This window comes from Aquarana catesbeiana, linkage group LG11, assembly GCF_042186555.1.
Source record: "Aquarana catesbeiana isolate 2022-GZ linkage group LG11, ASM4218655v1, whole genome shotgun sequence".
NCBI lineage: Eukaryota > Metazoa > Chordata > Amphibia > Anura > Ranidae > Aquarana > Aquarana catesbeiana.
Window position 1 is genome coordinate 205,672,413 of NC_133334.1, and position 14,485 is coordinate 205,686,897.

General features: G+C 43.1%; 1 protein-coding gene across 3 annotated transcripts in view; it reads right to left on the minus strand.

The window, feature by feature from the left end:
• Window positions 1-8,639: 8,639 nt before the first annotated feature.
• SART1 (spliceosome associated factor 1, recruiter of U4/U6.U5 tri-snRNP) overlaps window positions 8,640-14,485 on the minus strand; it is a 301,899-nt gene continuing 296,053 nt past the window's right edge. For all 3 annotated transcript variants that reach the window (XM_073605184.1, XM_073605185.1, XM_073605183.1), the window contains 4 exons: window positions 11,905-12,040; window positions 11,729-11,818; window positions 11,347-11,468; window positions 8,640-9,316 (listed from right to left, as the gene is read on the minus strand). In XM_073605184.1, coding sequence (XP_073461285.1) covers window positions 9,298-9,316; window positions 11,347-11,468; window positions 11,729-11,818; window positions 11,905-12,040 — 367 coding nt within the window. In that variant the 3' untranslated portion in view covers window positions 8,640-9,297. The remainder of the gene's footprint in view (window positions 9,317-11,346; window positions 11,469-11,728; window positions 11,819-11,904; window positions 12,041-14,485) is intronic.

Below are 14,485 nucleotides of genomic sequence, written 5' to 3' on the forward strand. Positions count from 1 at the left end.
TTTTGAAAATGAAGAAAGACAAAAAAAAAAATTTTTTTTTTCTTTTTTTAATTTTCAAAACTTTGTGACAAAAAGTGAGGTCTGCAAAATACTCACTATACCGCTCAGCAAATAGCTTTGGGTGTCTACTTTCCAAAATGGGGTCATTTGGGGGGGGTTTGTGCCACCTGGGCATTCCATGGCCTCCGAGACTGTGATAGGCAGTGAAGAGTGAAATCAAAAATTTACGCCCTTAGAAAGCCTGAAGGCGGTGCTTGGTTTTCGGGGTCCCATACGCGGCTAGGCTCCCAAAAAGTCTCACACATGTGGTATCCCCGTACTCAGGAGAAGCAACAGAATGTATTTTGGGGTGTAATTTCACATATTCCCATGGCATGTTTGAGCAATATATAATTTAGTGACAACTTTATGCAAAAAAAAAAACTTGTGTCACAATATAAAATATTCCATGGACTCGACATGCCTCTCAGCAAATAGCTTGGGGTGTCTACTTTCCAAAATGGGGTCATTTGGGGGGGGTTTGAACTGTCCTGGCATTTTATGCACAACATTTAGAAGCTTATGTCACACATCACCCACTCTTCTAACCACTTGAAGACAAAGCCCTTTCTGACACTTTTTGATTACATGAAAAAATTATTTTTTTTTGCAAGAAAATTACTTTGAACCCCCACACATTATATATTTTTTTAAAGCAAATGCCCTACAGATTAAGATGGTGGGTGTTTAATTTTTTTTTTTCACACAGTATTTGCGCAGCGATTTTTCAAACGCATTTTTTGGGGAAAAAACACACTTTTTTACATTTTAATGCACTAAAACACACTATATTGCCCAAATGTTTGATGAAATAAAAAAGATGATCTTAGGCCGAGTACATGGATACCAAACATGACATGCTTTACAATTGCGCACAAACGTGCAGTGGCAACAAAATAAATACATTTTTAAAAGCCTTTAAAAGCCTTTACAGGTTACCACTTTAGATTTACAGAGGAGGTCTACTGCTAAAATTACTGCCCTTGATCTGACCGTCGCGGTGATACCTCACATGCATGGTGCAATTGCTGTTTACATTTGACGCCAGACCGACGCTTGCGTTCGCCTTAGCGCGAGAGCAGGGGGGACAGGGGTGCTTTTTTTTTTTTTTTTTTTTTTTCTTTATTATTTTTTTGCTTTTTTATCTTATTTTTAAACTGTTCCTTTCATTTTTTTTTTTTTTAATCATTTTTACTGTTATCTCAGGGAATGTAAATATCCCCTATGATAGCAATAGGTAGTGACAGGTACTCTTTTTTGAAAAAATTGGGGTCTATTAGACCCTAGATTTCTCCTCTGCCCTCAAAGCATCTGACCACACCAAGATCGGTGTGATAAAATGCTTCCCCAATTGGCGCTATTTACATCCGGCAAAATCTAAGTCATAAAATGCTCGTAGCTTCCGGTTTCTTAGGCCATAGAGATGTTTGGAGCCACTCTGGTCTCTGATCAGCTCTATGGTCAGCTGGCTGAATCACCGGCTGCATTCTCAGGTTCCCTGTTGAGACAGGAGAGCCAGAGAAAAACACGGAAGACGATGGGGGGGGGGCATTCTCTCCCACTGCTTGTAAAAGCAGTCTAGAGGCTAATTAGCCGCTAGGATTGCTTTTACATGAAAGCCGACCGCTGGCTGAAAAGAATGATACCAAGATGATACCTAAACCTGCAAGCATCATTCTGGTATAACCACTCAAAGTCGTGAATGCTGTACCTGAAGACAAAAAAATGGTTAACAATAAAGCACAGTAAACGGTAAAGTATACAAAAATTGCATACCTGAAAAGCAAACATGATAAAACATAATAACAATAAAACATTGCAGAATAGAATACAGTAAAAAAGAGCAGAACAATAGAGAGAGAGAGAATAGAGAGAGAACAATAAAACGACAACTATTATTTTTTATTTTATATTTTTGTTTGTGTTTTTTTTTTTTTTTTTTTTACACTTTTTTTGTAACTGTAACCGGTTCCAGGTTCGGGTCTCTCAAAATGCGATGGCATCTTGGGAGACCCTGTGAAAGTGTGTCCTAGTCTGTGCAATGCTGTACCCTACGCTAATACTCAGCTAGTGAATGGTAGCGTTCAAAACATTCACCAATGCAAAGACCAGGATTGTCAGGACAGGAGGGACAATAATAGCGGGTGTCACGCCTATATCCGCGCTTGCTGCAGACACAACATCTTTTTTGGGGGGGTTCGTTGGGTAGGGGTACTCGGGAGGACATAAAGAAAATGCCTCTCATGCAGCCGACTGCATTTGGTTGGGGATGTGAATGGGGGAAGTACGGGCGCTGCAGAAGTGGTGGGTTCCCAATTAGGATTGGCGAATGCAGCAGGAAGGGCATTATGAGCACGACGGGCCTGTGTTTGTCTTCTTGGTGGCAGCGGGACACTATTTGTGCTTGCCACCTCACCAGCTTGAACTGCACTTATGGGACTCGCCATGTCACCAAGTGTTACTGCAGTGCTGGTTTGACTACGACCGGGGTGTACTAGGCCGCTGGCGCTTGCCAGTTCACCAAAACGCTACCAAAAAAACTGTTAACGATCGCAGGGATCAGGCCTGACTCTGCGAACGCTGCAGTTATGCGTTTAGTGTTTTGTAAGTGACAGTGATCGATCGATACTGCACTTGGGTGGGCTGGGCTGGGCCGGGCGGAGGGGCAAAACGCAGGTGCTAGCAGGTATCTGGGCTGATCCCACTAACACTGCGTTTTTGGGAACCCTAAACTGCTGGGGATGCCAGTATAGATCTGATCGGATCAGATCAGATATTGATCAGTTCAGATACTATACCACTAAGGGAGGTGTACGGTGCGTGCGTGGGTGTTAGCGCTACTGGCACTAACCTGACGCTGCCTGGGGCTGGTGCTTGCCAGTTCACCAAAACGCTACCAAAAAAACTGTTAGCGATCGCAGGGATCAGGCCTGACTCTGCGAACGCTGCAGTTATGCGTTTAGTGTTTTGTAAGTGACAGTGATCGATCGATACTGCACTTGGGTGGGCTGGGCTGGGCTGGGCCGGGCGGAGGAGCAAAACGCAGGTGCTAGCAGGTATCTGGGCTGATCCCGCTAACACTGCGTTTTTGGGAATCCTAAACTGCTGGGGACGCTAGTATAGATCTGATCGGATCAGATATTGATGCGTTCAGATACTATACCACTAAGGGAGGTGTACGGTGCGTGGGTGTTAGCGCTACTGGCACTAACCTGACGCTGCCTGGGGCTGGTGCTTGCCATTTCACCAAAACGCTACCAAAAAAACTGTTAGCGATCGCAGGGATCAGGCCTGACTCTGCGAACGCTGCAGTTATGCGTTTAGTGTTTTGTAAGTGACCGTGATCAATCAATACTGCACTTGGGTGGGCTGGGCCGAGCCGGGCGGAGGGGCAAAACGCAGGTGCTAGCAGGTATCTGGGCTGATCCCGCTAACACTGTGTTTTTGGGAACCCTAAACTGCTGGGGACGCTAGTATAGATCTGATCGGATCAGATATTGATCCGTACAGATACTATACCACTAAGGGAGGCGTATGCTGCGTGCGTGGGTGTTAGCAGTACTGGCGCTAATCTGACGCTGCCTGGGGCGACGCATATCACCGCCGGGCGATCAGGGGGCTAAATCTTTATTCGGTAATAAACGGAGGGTGCCCTGACACTATAAAAAATAAACAAACTAACGGTTATACAGTGATCAGTGGTGAAAGGGTTAACTAGGGGGCAATCAAGGGGTTAAAACATTTATTAGGTAGTATGTGGGGGTCCCTGTCGCTATAAAACGCTGACGGCGAACCTAAATATTTACCTCACTAACTAGCGTCACCAGCGACACTAATACAGCGATCAGAAAAATGATCGCTTAGCGACACTGGTGACGGGGGGTGATCAAGGGGTTAAAACTTTATTAGGGGGGGTTAGGGGGGTATCCTAGACCTAAAGGGGGCCTAACACTCACTGCCCTAACACTGTAACTGTCACAAACTGACACCAATACAGTAATCAGGAAAAAAAAAAAAAAAAAAACCTGCTTGGTGTCAGTTTGTGACAGGGGGGGGGGGTGATTGGGGGGGGGATCGGGGGCGATCGGGGTGTTTTGTGTACCTGGCATGTTCTACTGTGTGTGTGTGTGTGTGTGTTGGTGCACTCACATTGCAGTCTTCTCTCCTCGGCCCGGAACGGAAAATACCGAGCCGAGGAGAGATGACATTTCCTCTGCCTCTGTGTACAATACAGAGGCAGGGAAATGATCCCATTGGCTGGGAGCGATCGCGAGGGGGGGGCCACGAATGGATGGCCTCCCCCTCACCACCGATCGCCGGGGGAGATTTGCCGACCGCCGCAGGCACCGGGGGGGGGGGGGGGTCCGATAGGACCCCCCCACCCGCGGGCAGGCAAGGACGTACCTGTAAGTCCTTTTGCCTGCCCGTGCCGCTCTGTCGACGTATATAGTCGTGCGGCGGTCGGCAAGTGGTTAAAATATATATATATATATATATACACATATTTATTTTGACGCTATTTCTCATTCTTCTTTTTTCTAAGTATAAGTTTGCTGATGGAGAGGAGGTGGCATTCTCCCTTGGGAATGGGGCCCGCTCTCCCTAATATAAATAATGCAAATATTTCATAGGGTGTATTTACACTGCCATGCTGTTTTCGGTTGAGGACAATTGAAACTGGTTTTAGGACGTATGTATATACTGCACCTTGTTACAATAGGATAGGACGCATTTGCATTGCTGTTGATTCTGTCTTTTAGGTGTTGCTGTGTCAGTGGGTCTTCCTTGGCTAAGGACAGACGGGGATCTAACCTGTTGTCAACACTAACCCATTTCTATATTATCACCGTTATATATATATATATATATATATATATATATTAATTAGATAAATAGTGAGGACATAAGGTTGCTGCTTAGGCCTGCCTTTAAAATTGTACATAGATATTTTTTACTATATTGCCCTATTTGATCCATCATAATTTCTTACATGTATATTTGATACCTATGTTTCTTTCATGTGGTACGCCACACATATATATTGTTAAGCCTTTCCTGTTTCCCTACCCGTCCCAGTTTTTGCCAGCACACTCGCTCTCAGGCTTGAGAGCTTAAAATTATTTTTCTGCAAGTTCCGAGACGTAGTTTTGTGGGCAGGGGGAGGATGTCGCACCCTGGAGTTTAGGTAGGGTTGCTCTTCAAAAATTTACTTGCCAGGAATAGCCATCTTAGCTAGTTGTTAGAGATCAATTGATTTCTGCCCAAGTTTGGTTTTGTTGCACTCTTCTCTACTACCACTAGGTGGCCGGGTACCTGGTGGTACTAGATACGAGAAGGGCATTGCAAGGACAGATTATGGGTGTATGGGGTATCTCAGCCAATGGGCAGGGGTTTTCTTGAATCCCTTGGCCTGCTGGGATGATCGGCATTCTGTGCCACCTGAACGGCTGTCTGGGTGGACGTGTGTTGTACTGCCCAGGCTGCTAGGCCAGGGATTGGGCCCATATGGCTGCTAAGCTATCTGAGGGCGTATCCAGAAGCAAAAGAGCAGCGCAGGGTTGGGACTGTAGCTTGCAGTTCAACCAAAAGTGATGGTTCTGCCAGCCAGAGAACCTGTCGTGGTCACAGGTAGAGGAGAAGCTGTCACCACTAAGGGACCAACCACCTTATTACCAGGGACCACAGTGAGTAACTGTACCAAGTACCGGAGCAGCATTCTCACCAACCGGGGACGGTAAAGAATCGGGAAGCTTCAGTGGGTATCAAGCCAGGGACCCAGCCAGCAGAGGTGACGCTTGCAGAGCAGCCTTGTGTGTCAAGCCAGGGACTGAGCAGGCCAGTGGGATGAAGCTTGAGAGGTATCTTGAGTGCCAAGTTAGGGACCCAGCAGAGAGGCAGCGGTGACGCTTGAGGAAGATACCACCATGAAAATTGGAGGAGCTCAAGGGATTCAGTGGCAGTGAATCATCTAGTCTAGTGAGAGACTGGGAGCTCTTTTGCATTTAAGGGCCTGGCACCCAATAACTAACTATCTTGCACCCACCATGCCTCACAACCCACCATATACAGAAGGATGTCAGCTGTCTTTGGCCCTGGAAGTCCTCATCAGACTGAAGGAGGCCTGGGACCTTACTACACGTGTTTTTCAAATTTTTAATTTTTTTTCAGTCATTTATCAAAAAATAAAAAAACCCAGTGGTGATTATATACACCACCAAAATAAATTTATAGTTGTGTGAACAAAATGCAAAAAATTTAGTTTAGGTACAGTGTTGCATGACGGCGCCATTGGCATTCAAAGTGTAAGGGGTCCATATAGTGAACTTGGTGTTCAGTTATTCGTTACAGAGGACAGGGGGGACTCTTTACACCTAGATGAAAGAATTGATGTCCTTTTTTTCCCCCACAAATAGAGCTTTCTTTTGGTGGTATTTGATCACCTCTGCGGTTTAAATTTTTTTTCAAAAAACACTTTTTTTACTTTTTGCTATAATAAATATCCCCAGAAAATTCATATATGTTAAAAAAAAATTATTTTCTCAGTTTAGGCTATGTATTTTACAGTTTTTTCAAAAAATATCGCAATACACGTATATTAATTGGTTTGCGCAAAAGTTATAGGGTCTACAAAAATAGGGGATAGATTTATAGCATTTTTATTATTTTTTTTTCTGCAATTTTTATCGCGACTGCGACATTATAACGGACACAACGGACTTGACACTATTTTGGGACCATTATCATTTATACAGCGATCAGTGCTATAAAAATGCACTGATTACTGTGTAAATGACACTGGCAGGAAAGGGGTTAAACACTAGGGGCGATCAAGGGGTTAAGTGTGTCCTAGGGCGTGATTCTAACTGGGGGGGGGGGGGGATGGGCTACCACTGACATGACAGGGAGCAGTAGATCTGTCATGTCACTAGGGAAATGCCTTGTTTACAGACTTTACCGTCATGGTGGACATTACATAGAAATGGACCACAGCCTTGGGCCTGTATAGCACCCTGCAGCTAAATATACGTTGCACTTGGTCCATTGCCAAGTGCCTAACACAGTATCCAGAGCCCGAAAGCAAACCTTAGAGGCTGGTCCCACACAGTGGGATCTGGTTTTGGTTCCCAAAGTAGCTCTAGAGTACAGATCCATACATTGCTAGATAGTCCAAGGCAATAAGCAGTCAAACCTTGATAAAAATGTTTTATTTTTTCCCCAAAAACTGTTTAACCTCCTCCTGTCCACCATATATGACTTTGCCCCAGTTTCACCACTCTTGCATACCCACCGTGTTCCTAGGACACGGCACGACCCCAATCTCAGTAAAGAGCAGATGACGTGGCTTTTTACCCATGTGATCGGCTGTGTCCAATCACATGTGAACACGGAAGTGCCATTTATCGGCGCTCGTCATCTCACACTGACAAAGCATCTCCTTGCAGGGTAGACCTGTACAGATAATCAGGGTACTGATCAGTGCCCTGATAATCAGTGCAGCCCTAGCGGTGCACAGGAGCGATGCCAGTCTGTATCCAGTGACGCCAGTCAAGGCCATCTATCAGTGCATCCTCATCAGCGCATAGTGAAGGATTACTTCAGAGAAAAAAAAAAAAAAAAAAAACCACACAGGTTAATCCCCTAAGGACACCAGCAAAAAAAAAAATGGGAGTCTTCTGGAGTGGATGGGGTTATGTGAGGTTACAGTAGGCAGCCCTAGCAAGTTTTTGCAAATTTCAAATCACATAAAAGGTAGCCTTGCGTATAACCCATGGTCTATGAAAAAAAGTCTTGGCACCTGTACTGTAGGGGTCTTCCGGTGGTCAAGTGGTTAATAATGTTACAAATTCTCATTTGATTGGTTGTGCCAGTCTGTACAGTTCTTTTTCTCATTGGTGTTATGGATCTATACCGATAGAATCTCTAAAGAGACATACAGTATTGATAGTACTGGCAAAAGTAGATCTTTTCACCTAATTGATGCAACATTGTTGTCAATTTATTAAAACTGGAGTGCACAATCTGCTGCATCTCTGCATAGAAACCAGTCAGCTTCCAGTTTTTTTGTCAAAGTTTAATTGATCAAGCTGAAGTTAGAAGCGGACTACCAAGCACAGCTGCACCAGGTTTTGAATGCTTCCGTTTTAGTAAAATCAATCCCATATTGTTTTCCAGCATTTAGGTTTTAATGCCAAAAAGGTCAATTTATATATTTGATACTGCTTTTACGTATCGCCCAATTTGGATCTGATCTGGGGACTAGTTTACTAATCACTTTAACTTTCCATGAATATTCTTGATTGTCATGACCTCTATCAATAAAAAGGTCATCACCATCATATTGTACACACTTGTCTTCATAAAACATTTGATCTTCTGAAATAAAAGGCGTTCAACAAAAAATACCTTGAATGGACCTTTTCCTGTGTCAATCTGTGTAGGGAAGTGAATTGCTGGAGAGTTTCTGGCCAGCAGTATATGCATGAGCAATCAAGATCTTGACTCACACAACATAAAAATTGAGGGAAAGAGTCACACCATGCCTGACATACCACTTCTGAAACATTTAAACAATAAAATAAAAAATACATTTAAGACTGGTATAGTTTTTATAGTTTTATTACAGATCCAATAGATAACCAGTGTTTTTTAATCAGGTAGAGAACTTTGAGCATTTCTGGATTCCAGCAAACCCGCTTCTATCTCAAATCCTTTAAATAAATTACAACGTAAAACCACTCATTTCCATGTTGCAGTAACAGATGTTGCAGTCCTATTTGTCTTTTTTTTAAAAATAATTTTATTTAAGACATTTTATACAGAGTATATGCATTAATCCCAGGGTATAACATTGCCAGGTGTAGCGAAAAAGAATTATACAGATATCCTCCTAGATTACATTCTGCAATATACTGGAATATTGATTCACATAAAAAAAGTTGTCTTGATATTTTTTTCCAGTTTAAAGTTTAAAAGGAAAAATGGTACAAATAACCCATTGACCAGTCACCTGTCAGCTACAAAATGGATGGGTACATGGAAAATGAGTTGATAAAGGTTGGAAAGACCAATCGAAAAAGATGGTGAAACAAGTTTTATATCATGACATCCACTTTCAGATTTTGGCAGTCTTCTGTCCACACAAATTTTGTGAAGGCTTGTAGATAAATAGAAAGTGGCAAAAATATGTTTACTACACACAGAAGATGAATGATCTTGTGTTCTGCCAGTCCCTTCTGCAAATTCTGGCCACATCAACACTTATTTTATAAGTGTGTTCCTAAAAGAATAATAAAAAAATTACCACAAAGATGTTTCCATTTAAGCAAATGATATTTCAATGCTGAACTATAGGCAAAAAGCTAAATGAACAGGTAAATACACACATACAATAGATATATAGCAGCTGCTCTATTTTCTCAAAAGAATAAGTTCACCTTTCGTAACATGTTACACCCATATTCAGGGTGTAACATGTTACCAACGGACTACACCCCCCCCCCCCCCCCGACAGCTAGCAGGGATCATTTACCTCTTCCCCAGCTAGCTGTCACAATTTAAAAAAAACGTGTGGCTGAGTTGGGCTCCGCCCACCCGAGCCATTCAAACGACAAGGTCCAGCAGCCTTTGCGGCTGTCGGATTGTAGTTTTAAATGATCTACCATGGCACTGTGGTAGTCCATCCTCTCTTCCTGCCAGATTGTATCTGCTTGGCCATACGGGAACACAGATATAGTGACAGATCTGCAGTAGACCTGCATGGCACCAGAGATCTGCCGATCCCTGGAGCAATGCTATAGAGCAGGGGTCTCAAACTGGCAGCCCTCCAGCTGTTGCGAAACTACAAGTCCCATGAGGCATTGCAAGGCTGACAGTTATAAGTATGACTCCCACAGGCAGAGGCATGATGGGACTTGTAGTTTCCCAACAGCTGGAGGGCCGCCAGTTTGAGACCCCTGCTTTAGAGGCTCCAGAAACAATAAATGCACATTTTTTTTCCTGCAAAAAAATGTGCATTTATTATTTTTTGTTAAAAAGGTGAACTTATCCTTTAAGGATTTTTACATCTGTTCACCTAGTTCTGAGCTATACACAATGAAACATAGCACAGTCCTGCCTGGCAGGAGAGGGGGACCCGATTTTCATCTGCTGCAGTTTCACTTTCACGTCTCCTCCCTACCCTGTGACTGGACAATGAAAAGGAGAGACAGTATAGTGAGGAGCTAATCTCTCAGCTGCCCTGCTCTCTCTCCTCAACATACCCCTTGCACTGCAGTCCAGCATTTTCCCTAGGCCCACATACAATCACCTTACATGTGCTCCCTGGTAGTTACTTGCTCCTCTACAACTGCACCAAAATTGGCTTTATTGGCAATGGGACATCAGAGATGTCACTTCCTTGGTCATGTGACATATGTGACAGTGCTCAGGCCTAGCAATTGCTTGCTAGGTGTACACAGGTCATATGATCCTCTATATCCAGGTATTTATGCTAGCTGTGGAGTAGCTCGTGTTTCACCCCCCAAAAATGTTTTTAAAAAAAGTCAGCAGCCACAAATACTGTAGCTGCTGACTTCTAAAATAAAGACACTTACCTGTCCAGGGATCCAACGATGTCCTCACCTGAGTGAATTTTTTAAATTGGCTTCAGTTGCAGGCGGCAGCAGCTTGGGTAAGGAAAACCGGAAGGTTTCCTACTGCACACACACGTGCAGCGCTGCACTTTGTGAGTGTGTCCCAGAAGGCTGCGTGGGGGGCTGAACTTCCACACAGATGGTCCAGGCGATCTGACCAGAAGTGGGAGGCGGGTATATGGCAAAACCAGGTACCTGCTCCCTACCCCACAGAAAGTAGAAAATATGGCAGTGGAGAGGGGGAGGATGCAAACAAGTGAAACTTCCGATTTTGGGTGAAGTTCTGCTTTAATGTAAAAATAATAGATGCTGAAGATTTAAAGCAGACGGAGAGTTATATCAAGAACTCAAAATATCCACAGTGGAAGGACTAACCCTTTTCAAAATGTAGATGATAATAAAAAAAATCTAAGCTGAATAATATCTGAATGTTGTGCTTATGTAGCAAGTGTGCAAGCAGAAGAGTACTGGGAACCACCAGAGAATGTATGGTGCCGCAGAAAAGGGGCCATTTGTGATGGAGGACCTACATTTCACAGTTGATAAATATTGTACGTATGTATTTATGTATGTATTAGATAGTCCATCATAGTTTCATAGATCAGAGTTTTCATATAAGCAACAAATGTGCTGGGTATAAACAAGGTTATGTTCACAGTTAGTCTTTTTTACTCACGCGGTCATACTCTTCCCACTCCCACTAAGGACAATGTAAGGGGTCTTCTGAGCCTTCTGCTTTTCCTGAAGGAGTGCCACTGTACCAAGAGGAGTATCACTGGAGCTCATTTTCTTTAGAAGCTGGTAAGAAAAAAAATGAAACCTTACATTTAGACTCTGCACAAACATGTCAGCATCTGCATATATTTCTTAAATAGTTAATTTAGTGGAAGGAGATTTGTGTGTCACTGGTATAAACAAGCCTAGATTACAATACCAGGCTACAAATGATATTTCTACATCCAAGTTATTTCTAGTTTCTTCCTCAAAGCACCTGAAGCAACAGAATCTGGGCTTAGAAAATCTTGCACCTAAACATTTATTACTGCACCAAGACTTACTGCTTCCTCATCCAATTTTTTCATGCGTCTCTCGGTCTTCATTTTGCCTGAACCTTTGCCATGGAACCGATGAGAAAGCTGTCTAAAAGCCTGTGACAGAAAAAAAAAAAAATAAGTACAGAAATTGTAAAATGTGTCTGTTTGAAGACAAGAAGAAACGTGGGGGTGAAGCTTACCTCCTTTGGACAAAGCTTCCTTCCAGTTTCATCCACGTATTCAATCTTCACATCTGGCCTGTAGCCGTCCTTTTCCTTGAATTCTTGTGTAAACCCTCTGTACTCTTCTCTCCTGCTATATTTGTCATCTATTGCCCTATTTAACAAGTGATTGCTAAATGTTAATATTTTTAAGTAATTCTAATGAACAGTCAACTTCATGAATAACTTCTGTTCTAGATGCTGGATGTTCTTTCCTACGATAGCCCCCCACAAGAAAAGTTAATTCACCGCCAAAAACAGCAAAAAGGTGACCAACACACACCTTGCTACCCAGGCACTGTGTTTCCCCGAAAATAAGACCTACCCCAAACTAAGAGCTAGCGTTATTTTCCAGGAGGGCTGCAATATAAGCCCTACCCCGAGAACAAGCCAGAGTTTAAAATGCTTGTAATATCCTATATCCTAATCCTAATGTGTGTGTTTCTGTAATATAAATGCGGGGAAGAGAGCTCCCACAGGTTACAGAAGCACAGAGTGGCGCTATAATGAAGGTATTTGGCACAATTATATTACAGAAACACACACATTGTACATTATATACTTGAGTATAGGTCGTTCCGAATATAAGCTGGGGCCCCTAATTTACCACAAAAAAACTGGGAAAAACTTATTGACCCGAGTATAAGTCGAGGGTGAGAAATGCAGCAGCTACTGTAAGTGGACAAGAGGTTCAACAATGCCCATCTGCAGCTGCATGTGTACCTGTGTCCTGTGCATGTGTCCCTGTGTCCTGTGCAGCCTACCTGTGTCCTGTGCATGCCTCCATGTGCCGATCTGCATCCACCGATCAGCGTGTCATAACAACATTCGGCAGCCATTCCACTGTTCAAAAGCCAAGCCTCCTCCTCGTCTGTGATAGGCAGAACACTCCATTTCCCAGCAGTCAGCCTATCATGGACATTCTCTCATCCTCATACCACGAACGAGGATGAGAGAATGTCCGTGATAGGCTGTACGCTGACTGCTGGAAAATTGAGTGTTCTGCCTATCACAGACGAGGAGGCGGCGCTTCTTTTGAACAGTGGAATGGCCGCCGAATGTTATTATCACATGCTGGCTCCCGTCTGTCTGCATGACACGCTGATCATGTAGGCAGATGGCGATGACTTGAGTATAAGTCCAGGGGGCACTTTCAGCCTAAAAAAAAAAAAAAAAAAAAAAAAAAAAAAAAAAAGGGGCTGAAAATCTTGACCTATACTCGAGTATATACGGTACTACTGTAATAAAAGTAGATTATAGGATTTTACAAGCATTTTAACTCAGTTAGGGATTCCTGTTAGGCAGGGGGAGAGAAGACAGCACATTACATGGTAATACTTACCCGGAAAATAAGCCCTACTGTGTCTTTTGTTGACAAAACTAATATAAGACCCAGGTTTATTTTCGGGGAAATACGGTAGTGAAATGTCATTACTGACCCATTGAAACAAGGGGAAACTACATTTACTTAATCATTTTCCTGCAATTCCTATTGTCTCTCAGGCAGGCCTGTGACAGGAATCTCCATATTAATGACAAAGTGACACCAGGGCCCCTGGCCTGCATATTTTTTCTGGGACCCCTAAGGATTTAGAAAGCAGCAAGTTCAGAGCATTTCAGGATGTCAGAAATGGCAGTTAATGAATTTCTTAGGACTGGTTTCTTTTAAAACTGGTTCTCATAACTCATTTGTGATTAGATCTTTTAAAAGCAAGAAATGACAACCTTTAATGTAAGGCCAAGTTCACATGGGGGTGGGGGATGTCAGAGGAGCAGGAAAAACCAGACAGCTGATCTGTGTTTGAGACATGCAGATTGCTTGGGTCAGCGTGGCAGCTTCAACACAGCAAAACTTGTCCATTGAAAAACTGGTGTGTTGGAAGTGGCATCACCTCCTTATCCCTGCAAACTGGCTCTAAACTGAGTGACAGTGATCCATCGCAAATCTCTTTTCAGAGGGGCGGTAGAGCCTGCCTCCCATATCAATGACACCTAACTAAGCCTGAAGGGCATACAGTGAAACAAAGAATATTTTTATTTAGTCATCCCTCCCCAACATGTACACCTAATAAACTCAGATCTCAAACCAAGTTGTAGCATTCCTTCGATTTTGGCAAAAACGGGACCTCAGAACAGCTTTCTGAAATTTGGAGCCGGCTAGTTTGGCTTTCACAGCTCTCTACAGAATAGAATGGAAAAAACAAATCCCTCATGCGGTAATGTTATTGAGCTTTCATATTATATCCTTTGAAGTCAAGTTTCCCATTCATAACCCACTGGCTTAAAGTTTCAGAAAAATTATGCTAGGCCCTGTCCGAGCAAAAGTTGAGAAAATGCCACAACCTGGTCTGAGGCTCAATTTTTTTTTTAAATTTGATTAGCTAATCATTTAAAAGAGAGGATTGGGAAGGGCATGGGGGGGCAATCGGGCCAAAATATGTATAAATTCAGTTACACTTTAACCACTTGCCGGTTATACCGGGATGAAACGAATTGTGGACAACACTTGCTCCACCTTGTGCTATTATATAGGGTCACTGCTGAAAATGGTGTATTATAT